This window comes from Corvus kubaryi, unplaced genomic scaffold (genome assembly GCF_017639235.1).
Source record: "Corvus kubaryi isolate FWS band 111438036 unplaced genomic scaffold, C.kubaryi_AGA036_p1.0 137, whole genome shotgun sequence".
Lineage (NCBI taxonomy): Eukaryota > Metazoa > Chordata > Aves > Passeriformes > Corvidae > Corvus > Corvus kubaryi.
Genome location: NW_024580671.1, coordinates 33856344 through 33871266, shown reverse-complemented (window position 1 = coordinate 33871266; position 14923 = coordinate 33856344). Strand labels below are relative to the sequence as shown.

Genomic DNA, 14923 nt, shown 5'->3' with positions numbered 1-14923 from the left:
CCTGCCTTCCTGCCTTCCTGCCTTCCTGCCTTCCTGCCTTCCTGCCTGCCTTCCTGCCTCCCTCCCTCCCTCCCTCCCTTCCATCCGTCCTTCCTTCCTTCCTTCCCATTATTTACTGAGTTGTTGGTAGTGCACTTCCTTCAGAACAGCTAACACCACTGTTCTGGATTAACACTTTCCTTGATCAAATGCTATTTATGACTCTGTAGCTTAAAACCCCAATGCTTTTTACTGGGAATTGGAAACAGAGAACAAGGTGCTGGGAAAAGAAAAAGGAATGCACTTTCCTGACATATCTGTTTTGCATAACACAAAAGGGCATTACCTTAGCAATTGCCTTTTTTCCTTTGCTCTCTGTAATGACTGCTAGAGATACTGATTTAATCAACCAACCATGCAAGTGCAATGATTGTGAACCAGATCATTGTGAAGCAAACAAATGTTTCACAGTAAATTGCCAAGGGATACCAGCTACTCTGCTCTGTTTTTGCTCAAATAGATTGTCTTTTAAGCAGCTGCCTCATAAAAAGCCTTTGTTATGTATGGACCTTTAATCAAAATGTCACTAAATCCTGCATTCTGGGATGCTTCATTTGAAACACATCCAATGCTCTTATTTATTAAATTGTCCAGTGTCCAATCCAGCCACCGTTATCCTAGTAAGCAAAGATAGATGGGCGAGTGACAAACAGCTTGTATCACAGCTGAGATCAGTTGTGTGTGTGTGATGTCTTGATCTGTTTGTACAATCCTCTTTGGGACCATCGGGCAATTAAGTTCACCCATTTCAAACACAGCCTTCTCTGTACACTCTGATTTGATGAGAGAATGGGCAATTCCCAGTAATGACTACTACATCAGTTATATTGCATTGTATTGATGCTTAATTAGAGAATGTGTTAAAACTGGGGAAGGGGACGACTGGAAAGAGGGGAGGGTTGTCTCCCAAGTAAATGTCAGAGACCTTTCATTAATAACCTGTCTTTTTAATGCGCATTGAATGCACTGACAAGCTCTGTGGCCTCCTGACCTTCAAGCATTTACCCCAGCCTGAGAAAGGAGAGCGAAGGCTCTTTGAGAAGGAATTGTTTTAGAGCTGAATTACATTTAGTGTCATTCTTGTTCAGTTTTACTGTGAAGTGACCCTTACAGCCCTTTAGCCCTGTGCGCACAGTTGGAAACCATTTCTGTGCCTGAGCTTTCTGAATCAAACACTTGCAGTCTCTTCAAACAGCCTTTCAAAAGTGAAACCCAAACATCATGAACATGAACTCTTATTTTTCTGAGGTTTATGTAAGTAATCTGAGACTATCTATAAGAGCTTTTTAAAAGAAAAAGAATTAAGCCAAGGCTTTTGTATCGCTCAAAAAAACCTATCCTTCAATCTCCAGTTTCTTTAGATTTAAGAAAAGTACTATAAATCAGAAATATAAGACCTGCACAGTTGTTTATGACTAAACTGGCCTGCAACACCTGACACCAGCCATTTCTAAAGGTTAATTTTCTAAAGCGGAAGATTGCCAAATGGTTTTGGTTGCTGCTGGTTCTTTACAGGGAAATTGCATTTAATTTTTCTGGTAGTTTACAGTATGCTAGCACTTCTGATGCACAGCTGCTCAGTCTAACACCCTGGAGAAACAGCCATGGTTTTAATTCATCTAAGGTTCTCCTGCACCAGCCTGTTCAGGTGTTGTCCCGATCCTGTGATCAGGAGTCCTGACCTCCTGTTTTCAAGAGAGCAAACTGCAGTGTGTGTGGGGGGGAATACACTGACAACCTCTTGAACAGGAGGAAAAGAATTCATTGATTATTTCTCATATACCATTATCCTTTTCACACAGCCATTAATATGCATCTGCGTCCCAGGAACAACAACGCGCCAGCTGCGCCTTTAGCAAAAACTCCGTGTAATTCAGTGCGACTTTGTGAAATGGAAAGAATTTAAAGACAGTGTGGCTATGCTAATTTTGATGTTAATTTCTGTAGGAACTTAATATTCTGTGCCATTCTTTTGCCTGTGCAATAATCTCTGCTTTGCATCTTCTGTCATGATATTTTACTTTTTGTTTTAAATGGCAGCACTGAATGCAGATTGTGCCTATCTTTCAGAATATGAAGTCAATTTAGGTCTTTCCAAAAAAAATGTCTCTTCATTACTCTAATGCTATTACTACACGTGCCACAGCAGTGTCACATTAGGGTGGTGGCAGCTTTGCACATTGGAAGTCAGGCTTTGAAAGAAAGAATATATTTGCAAAGGAAACAGCTAATTAATTTGGATGTGCAGATTTCAAGTAATATGCTTTGGAGTACACTGTACAACAAAAATTTTTTTAAAGAATTTAATAACTTACAAGAAAATTATAAATTAGAAGAAGAGTCAGGTGGGTTCTTTTCTCAAACTGCATAGGTTTATCAGAAGGTGACATTCTGATATCTGATATAATGTTTTATTTATGAAGCCTTGACATTATTAAACCAGAGGGATCAACACCACAGAAAAATGCATTTGAAAGGAGGTTATAAAATTTGAAGCGTGGTAGCAAACAACTTATAGTTGTGTAAAAAACCCCTACACGTTTATCAATCTTTATTCCTTTTTTCAGTGCTTAAATGATCATAGAATATTCTCGATAAGAATTTCATATTAAATAACCATTATAAATAATGCATCTTTTTAATAATTTGAACAATTTCATACAGACTTTTAGGGAAGATTCTCCATATCCAATCAAGGCCTATCTTTCAGAGCACAAAAACACCTGCTTGTCTTTAAGAATTTCTCAATTTTTGCATTTGACTTTTACACTTAGGCAAGTGGCAAACCCAGAAAAGGTAGACTTGCTGTCCATGATCTGAGTGCAGGCTCCCAATTCTGCTGTGTACCTACATTCTGTGATTAGTGTGACTTACACAGGGGGAGTTACTCGCCTGCTCTTGAACCTCGCTGCAGCAAAGCACAGGCTGGATACTTCAGTGTTTGCTGGTGCCAGTGTCAGTCCTGGGTGTTGGACTTCTGTCACTACAGCCAAAACCTACATCAGACAATCAGATAAAAATAGAGAAGTGAGTAACTCAGCTCCCTGATGATGCTGTCACTGCCTTAGTTGCACTTGCCTAATATATTCTATGAGAGGCAAAGTACTTTAATACTATTTTTTCCCACTAAAACACCCAAGAAATTTTAAAAAAGACAAACAAACTTGATTTTAATAAGGGTACTGCTTTATACCTCAGTTCCCTGAAAGTCAGTGAGAAACACTGATTGAACATCCACGTGTTGGTAAACTCAAGGGAAGATTTGCTGTTCACTTCCTCAGTAGGTGATGACATAATGAGGTGAGCGTGTGGTCATTTCTTTCAAAGCTTATTTGGCATTCTTGTAAGTATAACTTAAACCAAAATAGCTGTTCAAACGAACTGCATGCTTTAGGGAGATAAATGTACGTGTCTTATTGTTGTAGCCCATCCCATTTATTCAATATGAAGAACAGACAAGTCCAGTCCATATGTGCAGCTTCTGCATTATATATGTGTGAAAACAAGATACTTAAGTGGTTAGGGCATAAATTAGGATGAAATATGCACTCAGTTGAATCAGTGTACATACATGATTATGAATATATTCCTGGTTTGTGGGAATCTCAGTTTTTTCCTTTAATCTCTTCTTTACTGGTATCCAATATTTTAATTTCCTTTTATTTTTTTCTTATGCTAAAATATAATGTTTATTAGTTTGGGGAAGAAGTAATTTTCAGTGTAAATTATGGTTAAAGTATGAGTATGGTATGTTAAACATAACAGATAAAGTAATTGTTTGCCTGAAATGTCTTAGCAAAACTGTGCTGTTAAGCACTTTGTAAAATTCCATTACAACTGAGATTTATTTTTCAATCATTTTTTAAAACATTCTTTTCTATTCTCCAAAGGCATTATGCTATTAACAGATTTGCTGTATAATACAGAGCCATCAAAAATAGCAGCTTTTACATCTTAATTTGCATAAGGACCAGCTTCTAATCCAGGTTCCATTGTTACAGTACTGGAATAACTGCAGTGATGTATGTGAGATTCAGTCTCCTTCTTATCACATTGCATGAAAAATTTTGGTGGCGTATCTGTGTTTTTACTGGAGAAATTTAACTTAGACCAGATTGAATTAAAGATTGTCCAGTTACATTGGACACTCTTTAAATACTGATTATCAGAGGTGGAGCAAAGAGAAGATGAGAGGCATATTACCTGATGTTTTAGGGGATCTCTGGTGGGTGCAAATATACCCAGGTCCCTCCAGCAGTGCCTGCTCCTCCATGAGATCTGTATCCTCAGCCATATGTTAGGCCATTGAAATTTAAAACAAAATGCTTTTAATGTGGTACAGATTTCTTCATTCTGAATTTATATGTCTCAGTCACAAAAATGGTAACTAGATTTGGAAAGTTTGATTGCTTTTCCAGTGCTAAGCAATGAATGGTACTACATGTATATCTTATTGTAAAAGCCTTTAATGAAACATATCTGAGCTCTACTGGCAGTCATTGGAGCTAAAAATTTGTTATGTCTTCTCTGTTGAACTGTTTTAGCAGTATAATCTTTGATAATTAAAACATAATCATTTTTAAGTAGTCCTTTTACAGCTTATAGCAATTTTGCAGCTGACTGTGTCAGGCTTACATGAAAGATTGAGCTTAAATTATTAAATGATATTTTGTGCAACAGTAATTTCCATGAGAGGATATTTTTCATGTTATTTGCTAGGAAGCTTTAGACTGCAAAAGAACAATTTTGGCAACGTAAAGAGAAATATTTGTGAAGCAGAAGCTATAATTATGAACATGTGTAGTTAAGCACCTCTTAGGCACTTGGCTCATATTGAACAAGGTTATAAAATAATAGGACCATGCTCTGATCCTAGCTCTTGAAAGAGGACATCATATTTAAGGAATTACTTGATCACTTTTGCTTAACATCTGGAAGTTTTGAAGAATCTGGTACACAGTTGTTAAAATGTAAAATGAAATTACAGGTGAAGAGTTGAAATATGAGGACAAGTTATTTCAGTGGGAGTGAGCAAAAGTCAGTGGGTCCACCCTCTGGGTCTGTTCCCAGATCCATCTGTGAAGCCTTCTGATGGAGGTATTTAGGCAAGGTTTTGTTGGAAGGTGAGAGCAAAACAGCCATTCAAGCTGTGCTCCAAAAGAGATGTTGGGGTGAAGGAGTTGGTTTGGCTTAGAAGTCCTGGGTGAGAATGGAGAAAGGTTTCTGCTTCTCTGGGCACTGGGGCAAAGGCTAAGCAGCTCATGGTGCCATTCACAGTTGACCATTTCCATCCTGTAACCTGCCACTGGGACTCAGTATTGAGAAGCAAATGGTGTGTTAGGACAGAGAAAAGGGTACCTGACAGACCTGCCCTTCACGTGCCATGAACCATTGACTTGCCACTGACTTTCTCAGGTGGTGGAACTTAAGTCTGCTGAGCTGCTGGCCCAATCAAAGGGCTATTCCTTCTCCTTCTGTCTGTATCAGGGCTGCATCTCTGGATTCCTTGTTCCCAATTTATCTGTGATACAAGGGGTGTCCTTGAAAGGGCGTTTGGTAGATCAGTCATTTGTGAATGCTCCTGAGAGCTTGTTCTATGATGACTATGATGGAGATGAGCTATGTTCATATGGAGAAGGAGTGTTTGGGGGAAGAAATGGAAAATTGTTACACTTTCTGTGACTGGATGGCCTAACTATGTAAATTGAAAGCTTAAACCCCCCAAGTTTGAACATTAAGATGTCTGTTACTAAGATTCAAGTGTATCCTGAAAAGTTTTCCATCTACATTGATATTTATTTTCTGTCTACAGAATGACAGATATGACAGAGAAATTATGTCTTTCTTCCCAAATGTTTCCATTTGAGAAATGTAAAATAACAATTCCAAGCAAGGGTTTTACTGTTTAAAAACAGGAAAGAACAAGAGGGGCCATCTGGCCTTGGCCGTTGGGGCTATCTTATCTCTGGAAGGTCCTTGCAGACTACATGGCCAGCAGCTTGTCACATCTGGGAAGATAAGACAGTCAAAGAGGGCAAAGAAACAAAGTACTATTTTTTCTTCTTGCCAACAGAGGAAATATATTTGCCTGGGGAGCATAAGATGCTGAAGATTTCATGCATCCATTTTTATGCACAGAGATCACATAGTTTCCCTGTTTTCCTCACTCAGTGCAGCCAAATGTCTAGAATTAATCTTTGCTTTGCTTTTACTACACAAACATTCTTCCAACCATATATACAAAATTGTGTGATATATCTTTACCAGATAGTTAGCACTTGATATACATTCCTGTATCATTATTGCACTGGAATAAAAGGGGCTCTCAAACACTCACAGAACACACCCCTTTACACTTAAATTTCTGAATCCTTACTTTCCTTTAAAATTGTTATTTACTATCTATAGTACTTATAAGTACCTTCACATAGTGCAGTAGCAAATTTTCAAATAACAGATAAAAGGAGTATTGGAGGACTGTACATCACCCTGAGGTGTTCATAACCATAGAAGTCATAGAATGAGTTGAGCCTGTCTTTAGATTATGAAATTAAATCCCCTCTGTGGAATCTAATTGGACTGTTACAAATACTATAGTAAGATCTGGAAAATTCACAAAAGCTTAGATGGACTGTTTTGCCTTCATTTGTTTTTATGTCACATCTAAATTATATAATTTAGATTATATAAATTATATCATTTATTCATTTTCTGGCTACGAAGACAGTAGACATTTAAGAGTTTGATCTGATAACAATGGGATTTTAGTGATCTTTGCATCAGTTTCCCGATATCCAGCCCCTTTCTTTATGTTTTAGAATCAGTGAAATTTTCGGGGCATTATTAAATTTTCTTCAGTATTTCACAAAATCTGCCTTTATTTCTCCTTCAAAAGCCTAGTTGTCTATAAATCTATCCATCTGTCCCTATGCCTGAGATGAGTACTGTCAGCTTATAGGTCATGAAAAAAATATAGTGGTATTTAAAATCACTAGTTGTGCAGTGAGAAGTGTAAATGCAGCAACATGGGTACTTTCTGTGTAAAAGGTTAATAATTTTATTGTAACTTCCATTCACATGCCTTCTATAATTACTATAAGAATTTCTATTTGCCCCTTGGTGTTGCCTAAGAGTGACAAAGAATGGTTGTGAATTCTGCTGCTATGATAATTTTGTAGCCTTTCCCCCTTCCTTCACTAACAGCAAATCTTCTAAAAAACATCTAAACCTGAAAGTGAAGGTTTTTTCTGAGCAAAAAAATAAAGTGGGGTTAGCCTGAAAAAATATAGCAAGGTTTACTCTCTCAGTTTCCAAAACCATCTCATTTATCTTAATTTCCTAAACGCCACTTTTCAATTTAAATAGGAGCAGGGTGTTTTGGTCTTTTTCCTGCTTGATAATCAGAGAAATATTGACCTATTTTTAAAACACTTCTTCCTCTCACTACTGACATCTTTCATTACTTCTATTGTTGCTATTTTTGTATGCAAGAACGATAAACTTGAGCTGAATGTAATCTTAACTGTAGAGAACTGGATGTGGATCTCCAATGTACCAAGTGACTTCAATTGTCAGAGTTCAGCTTTATCCTTGCCTCTTTAGATTATAAGACGTTATCCAAGCAGAAGTCAGCTAATGGACCTTAAATTAGTGTGAGTGGTCTACAAAGATATGGTATATCATTACATGAATCTACTTTCCTTAAAGTCAGCAGAACTGCATCAGTTTCGTCAGGGGAAATATGGTTATAGCCAGGATATTCTGCATCGAGATGTCTTGGTTTCTTTTACCTCTGTAATTGAGCAGTGCTCTGTTCTGCAAGTACAGGTTTAACATTAAAATGGGTTTTAATGAAATTAAAAGAAAGATTTCTTAGTCTAGCACCTGCTGTATTTAGTTCTGCTCGTAGTGTGGCTAGGGGTGTACCTGTGAAAATCCTCTGACTTTAGGAAATATAATTGTCCTGCTTTAAAAAAATGAGAAAAAATATAAGAAAAAGAAGAAAAGAAATCTTCCTGTGCTGTCGAAATAACTGTTTTCCTAGGTTGGCTGATAACATAATGTGGATGGATGGTTCTGTAGTGTTTGGGCTATTTCTTCATCAATCTGATCACAGCCCAGGTGACAGGAGCAGGGTTGTACCTTCTAATCCCCCGTAAATGACCTGTGTCTGTCTGTCTTTAATCAGACAGCTCCCTCCATCATTCAGATCACTTGGAAGTTGCTGTGGGAAGGCATGTGCACACTCCTTTTGTCTCATCACTGCTTCATACAGGAACAACCTGTGTGTGAGAAAAGGGGGTTAAAATCAATTGTCCTGCAGAACATAATCACCTTTCAGTAGAACATCCATTGCAATGTTTGTGTCTAACTAATAACGATAAGAACAAACCAGCCTTTTGTAGCTTTCTGTTGGTGTCCTTTGCAGAAAAAAAAATGACTTCTGCTTCTTTAAGTCATGGGAGTTGCCATTTGCTGTGACAGCTTTCCAATTGTTAAATAAACTCTGACCATGAGCAGCTGTCAGACAGATATTGCACTGCAGGCTTCAGTTAAAAGGAGCACCAGACAAGCATTTCAGTGCCTACAGGCCATTATTTTTTTTTTTTTTAAAGACGCACTTAAAAAAACCCCAAAACACAGTGAGATAATGTGAGTCCTTAACTGGGAAAAAAAAAAAAAAAAGTTTTATTTTATATACTCTATGCAATTTTCCTGTGAAAGTTATAGAATGCATGTCCATTTCTGAAAAAAAAGCCTACGAGGAGTATGAAATGTCTCAAATGTACACTTTTGTCTGGTGGGAAGGTAGGAAACTGAGATGCAGAAATGCTGTCATTAGATTTTATGAATAATACTAATCATATTCAAATTCTTGTGGGAAGGCAAGAGGAATTACACTGAACTTCCTCAAAGTCGTAGAACATCATTTTATCGTTTCTACTTTTGATAGTAATCTAGCACAACACTTCTGATGTTATTTCTTTTTACCATCTGAGCAACTTGAGCTGGTTGAAGATATCCTTGCTCATTGCAGGGGGGATTGGACTGGATGACCTTTAAAGGTCCCTTCCAACCCAAACTATTCTATGATTCCATAATTTTGTGATGATGTTGCACCCTGGTGTATAGGAAAGCAAAAAAAAGGACAGTTTTCACTACAAAAGGTCTCACTGGCTAACACCAGTATGCAAGAATATAATCTTTTAAGGTAAATATATAGTGAGTACATTGGAAGAAGCTTTATTATTTACATTATAGTTACAGCTAGGGAAGGAAATTGTCATTAAGTTTGGAAGAAGGTGGACTTCCTCCTATTCCAGTTTAGAAACTGATACTCTATACCCCTACCTGACTAAAAATAAAGCTGGAGAACTTGGACTAGGAATCAAAGTTGTCCAGAGCTCCACTAGAAGATATGTAGAAGATAGGTTCAGCTCACCTGGCTGAGGAGAGAGTGGGTCAGCCCTGGACATGCCTTTTCCCATTGACTGAAGCAGAAGCCTTGCTCAAACACAACTTAAAACAAAACAAAATCAAACCCAAACTAAAACAAAAACTAGTCATGGTGGCTAACTCCAGAAGGCATGTTGTGGGCTAATTGTGTGGAGGCAGGAGTTCTCGACAATATATAAGAAGTATTTATTGAAAATATTTTTTCAAGTTAAAGAGAATAAATTATTCATATTTCATTTACAAGTAATAGTATTAATAAGTAATTATTGGTTTTAAGTGCAACTTCTTCCAAAATTTCAAATTTAAGTAACTAACCAGCTAACTAACTGACTAGTTAACGAATATATGTTTTCACCATTCCAGTTTTCTTTAAGAACAGAGAGGAATATATCCAGTAAAAATATAAAGCAGTAGGAAATGGAAAAAGTAAATTTAAAAATCAATCCTCCTTGATTTTTTCTATCAATTCCTGTTAGAAATAACACCCACAATTTTTATAACTGAAATGGAACATAAAATACTCAGGGTGTTCAATTATTTATTTTATGCTTTTGAAAACACTTCTGGGTAATGGGTTTCACTTTTTCACCTTTCATATGCCTCATTCTTTCACACAGAAAACCAGAAGCTGTTCAAAAATGTAAAATGATGGCATTTTCTTGTTTGTGCTCGTACTTGTGCTTATGAGTCAATATTCTTTGTACAGATACAAATGATGGTCCTAAATCCATGGTAATTATAATGCACCATGGTTTTGAACAAACTGATTTCTACACAGAACTAAATGTTTATATAATACAGGGCTTTGTGGAGACTTGAACCAGGAAATTAATTTGTTTTATCTCAGTTTTTGGAAAGCAAACTGTAGAAGGGAAGATTTGGGAGCACTACACCAAAAATGGAATCAATTGCTGTAGTCAATGCAAATGTGATTTTCATGTGTGAAGGAAGCATGAGGAAGGGTCCTTTAATAAAAATAGTCAACTTGTAACTCCATAATAGAAGAGGGTGTTCTTTGGAGATATTGGCTGTGGATTAACAGAAAATTTCTTTATTAATGGCCATGCAAAGAAAGAGTAAAATCAGTCTTCCATCTTCTTTCCTAGTCTTCCAAATTTTCCAAAGCAAAAATGGAATCTCCCTTTTTCCTGTCTTTATTAATGAATTAATCTTAGCAGTTATCCCTTGGGTATCAGATTAAGGCTGGGAAAGGGCTAGGATAAATATGTTTATTTGTTCCAAGTTTCAGAGCAAAAGCTGGCATAATGGCAGGGATAATGTGAGAGATAAGTTGGAGATGAAACTTTCTGGCTAGGCAAAGAACACAAGCTTCTTGTAACATGGACCTTACTGGGATAAACTTTGACCATGGCTCCTTTCCTGCTGCAGAATGCGACATGGCACAGAAACTGTGTTGGATCCATGCTTTTCCAGAGAGTCAGGTTTACTGGGCACAGGGAGCAGAGCAGGAAAAGCAGCAAATCAGTTGTTCCCTGGTGACAGCAGCCAGGAGCAAACATCTCTTTTCAAAACAGCTCCTGGCCACTGCTGCCTGTTCTGCTGTTGCTTCCTTGAAGGGAGGCTAAAGACCAGAACATTTAGTGTGGTTTTTAAACCTGCTTCCAGCTGGTGTTTTTCTCTGCCTTTACTATCTGTTGGGAGAAGGACCTTGGGGTGCTTGGGAGAGGCATTTCTGGGAGTGAGCTGCAGGGCAGGCATGTTGTCTCGGCTGGTAGTGTACCATCTCTGTTGTGGGGATCTTTGCTGCAGCTTGGCTACATAGACATGATGTTACTCTTGGGTCTACAGCGGGCATGTCTTGGTGGCCACCACAGACAACTTTATGAACAGATTCAGGTCAACAAGGCTGGGTAGAGGATCTATTGAAGAAAAACCTCAAAGACAAGTCTTGTATGTTTTATATTCATTTTTATCTCTTTTATTTTTCCGTTTTCTGTGCTATATGCTTGTATGCCATTTCCACTTGTCAGTGATCTGATTGGATGGCTCTGTTTTCTTTTTTGTTTTCTGCAGGATAAAAGCATGGGTGGATAAGATGCAAGAAGATCTCGTGACGCTCGCACGAACTGCAAGTGGAGTGGACTGGCTTGCTCAAGTAAGAAGATGTGTCCTAGACTGCTGTAACTAGAAAGTGAAGTGAAGGGCTTGCATCTTTTAGGCTTTACAATCATTTCATCCCAACATATGAAAATGATTTTTGGGAATTAAACTCTGCAGTGCTTACTGAGAGGGAAATGAATAACAGACATCCATCAATTCACTCTCAGTGTTGCAGAATTTCCTCATTGATAATATTTAATCAGCTTTGCAGTATCAGACATATGGCTTACCATTGTTGCAACACTTCCACCTGAAGCAAGCACTTTTATGTTCTATGTTTTTCAAATATGGTCTCCAGGAAGCAACCATTCACAGTGGTGGAGAATTCTGCTCTTTATTAACAAGGGAACCTATCTTTCTGATACATATTTCCTGAAATGAGGCGGCTTTTGGTTAGCAGAAATATAGATGAGAATGAAAACTACTTTTATTCAGCTGTTAAAATTTAACATAAAGTTTTTTTTAGAGAAGAATTTACAGGTCTTTCATCGAGATTATTTTTTTGTTATTGTTCTATTCATAGATGGTGACAACACATCTGACATTGCAGAAAAATGAAGGCACAATTCAGAAAATGTCAGGATTACACTGCCTGTACAATTTTGTGTGTATACATCACAATCCAGTATACATCCATATGATCATACAGTTCCCTCTCCCTATCCCCGCACAAGTGCTGTGGCTCTTTCTGTGAACTGATGGATGTCTGAGTTGATGTGAGGGAAATTTTGCTGCTACATCAGGAAACTAAGTTATTGTTAGCCAACAAAAGGTGCTGGGGAACTGAATGTGAAACCTTGAGATTTGGTTTCCAGAAATCATAATCTCCCCAAATGATCTGTGAAATGCACAGCAGAAGTTTCGAAGCCATTAAGAGAGACAAAGAAAAAATCATGTGTGAAATTCTCAGATTTAGCATTGTGCATTAATGTATTCCTTTGACCTTAATGACCCTTTGCCCAGACATTCACGTCTTGTGTGTATCCTGTCCCAGAAGGACATTTTGTCTTTACTGACTATAAGAGGAGTTTAGAAGATTAGCTCAGATGAGATCACCACTGTCCTATAAAAGGAAGGACTGTGTCACTGCATGTACATGATGAACATAAATGAGGATTGCAGAGTTTATTTTAGTTCTGGCCTTTCCTAATATTTGACTGCTTCATATTGCAACACAATTTAAGGCAGATGCTTTAGATGCACATTTTAATCTTTGAAAGCCCTAAACAAACTGAAAACAAAATCTTGAGATCCTAACACAAATAATCAGATTTGTACAAGCATGGGTTTCCAACACAGAAATGTCTAGCACTTGAGCTTCCTGAGGAAATGTAAGGTTTGGAAGCATGGAACACTGATTGGAGTTTTTGTAGGTGGATTTCACATGTGTCTCCTGACAGAGAACAACAAGACTTGCAAATCATCAGTCTCCAGGTTCTAGTGGGGAGCTTCTGCTACGAGTCCTTTCTGCTTATCTAATTTAGGTGTGATCTGATCAATTCTGCCCTTGCTGTGTCTCTTTTTCCCTACCATTCCTTACCACTGATTCACCATTCAACTTTCTGTTCCTTTCCTGCTGTGTTGCTTGGCTATCTTTCATTTCTTCTCAACTTATGTTTCTGTCTCAGTTCCTTCCTTTGCTGCTTGGCCAGTCTGCCTTTCTATTTTACACTAGTTTCTTGTTTCTATTTTAGGATCTCTCTCCTCAGTTTTGTCCAGATCAGCACCTGTCTTTGAACTCTTTTGTTTTTCTTAGCATTTCCAAAACATCCTGTCCAGGTGTGTGTGGCCAGCCTGTCACAATACTCCTTTCTCTTCCACAGGAATTTCTCTTCCCCTGTCTTATTTCTCTCCATCACTAACTCTCAGTCCCAGACCTGTAGTTTTCTTCTGTATGATTTTTCTATTTCTCCTTCCATTCCAGTCTCTTCTCTCTTTATTCTTTTCTTTCCATTTTCCTGTCTGTTATCTCTGTTTCCATATCTCAGTCTCTTGCCCTTTCTTCTTCATTCAGTTTTCATCTCCTTCTTCTCCCACTGTGTAGGCCTGGGAGACCACAGCAAGTCTGATCTTTAACTGCAGAGAAGGTAGGAAATTCCCTAGGAGTGATGGTCTCTGGGTTGGAATATACCCGTGTTCTCAGAAATTTAGCTGATAAAATCTCTTCAGTGATCGGCAGGTCCTTTTCAGGCTAAAATTTTTTTAACCCTAAAGACTAGAATATATCTCTAAATAAAGTGTTGAGGTTTTAATCTATAACAGGCAATAGGAAAATGAGTTACAGAGGATTTCTAACTTGAACAAAACAAAGAGTTAATGTCTCAACAATTTTGCTATGCCTTCCCATGCAAGGACCACATAGTAAAATAGATAATAAAAAGCCAAGAGATTGATGTTGTCATTCTTTTTTTTCCCTGAGGAAAATAATAGTTTATGTAGTTAATATTTGGCAAATTTACAAGCTGCTTAAACAGCCTTATAATGAAAACTGCTGGGTAAACCTGATAATCTGTAGTGCTACCAGCTTTGCCACAGTGACATTAATGTGGATAAAAACGAAAACATGAGTGTGTGAATACTGTAGGTAAGTTTTTTTTGAAAAGCCAGAATTTATAATAGACTTCAAGCAAATAATGTTATCTCAGAGTATCCACAAGATGGTCGATATGTGCTTGCAATCCCAGGATTAGAAGTATGAAAAGGGGATGTTTCCATGTAAAATATCCTAGTATATCAAAGCCATTTGTTTGACCGAAGTTGCACGATGTCTTTCTGTAGACATAAGGTTTTAATTAGCTCTCTTGGCTGCAAGGGAAAACACAAAGCCCTGCAAGGTGTAAACCATGCAGTCTCCCACTCTCTTCTTGTTTACAGGCTATTGTCACTTTCCCATTTCTGAATAACATACTTTTTTTTTTCCTGCTTACTGCCTATTAACATTTAGTCAGATCTCTTCTGAAATGAATCACAGTTTTGGAAAAATGGAGACTAAAAGACATGAAAAATAGCATGACTGCATGCTTGTCACTTTTATTCACAGAACTTGCCTACAGTTGCTCAGGCTTTAAAAATGCTTACAGTCAGATTGCATTTTCAGCTTTTTTTCTGATTTATTTATTATTCCAGCTCCAGAATGTTTTGGACCAAACCTGTAGTCTTCATGTAAACTTCAAAAAAGAAATAATTTGTTTGGGTTTTCTTCCCCTTGTCTCTCTAAAAGCAGAATGATTAATACAAAAGAAGGAGCAGATTGCTCCTATTATAAAATAGTAAACATGACTTTCTGTCAAAAGCTGTAATAATCAGA

At 37.6% G+C, this 14923-nt stretch overlaps 1 protein-coding gene across 9 annotated transcripts in view; it reads left to right on the top strand.

Moving 5' to 3' along the window:
- CACNA2D1 (calcium voltage-gated channel auxiliary subunit alpha2delta 1) overlaps positions 1-14923 on the top strand; it is a 365110-nt gene that overhangs the window by 37544 nt on the left and 312643 nt on the right. For all 9 annotated transcript variants that reach the window (XM_042018479.1, XM_042018478.1, XM_042018482.1 and 6 more), the window contains exon 2: positions 11530-11611. In XM_042018479.1, coding sequence (XP_041874413.1) covers positions 11530-11611 — 82 coding nt within the window. The remainder of the gene's footprint in view (positions 1-11529; positions 11612-14923) is intronic.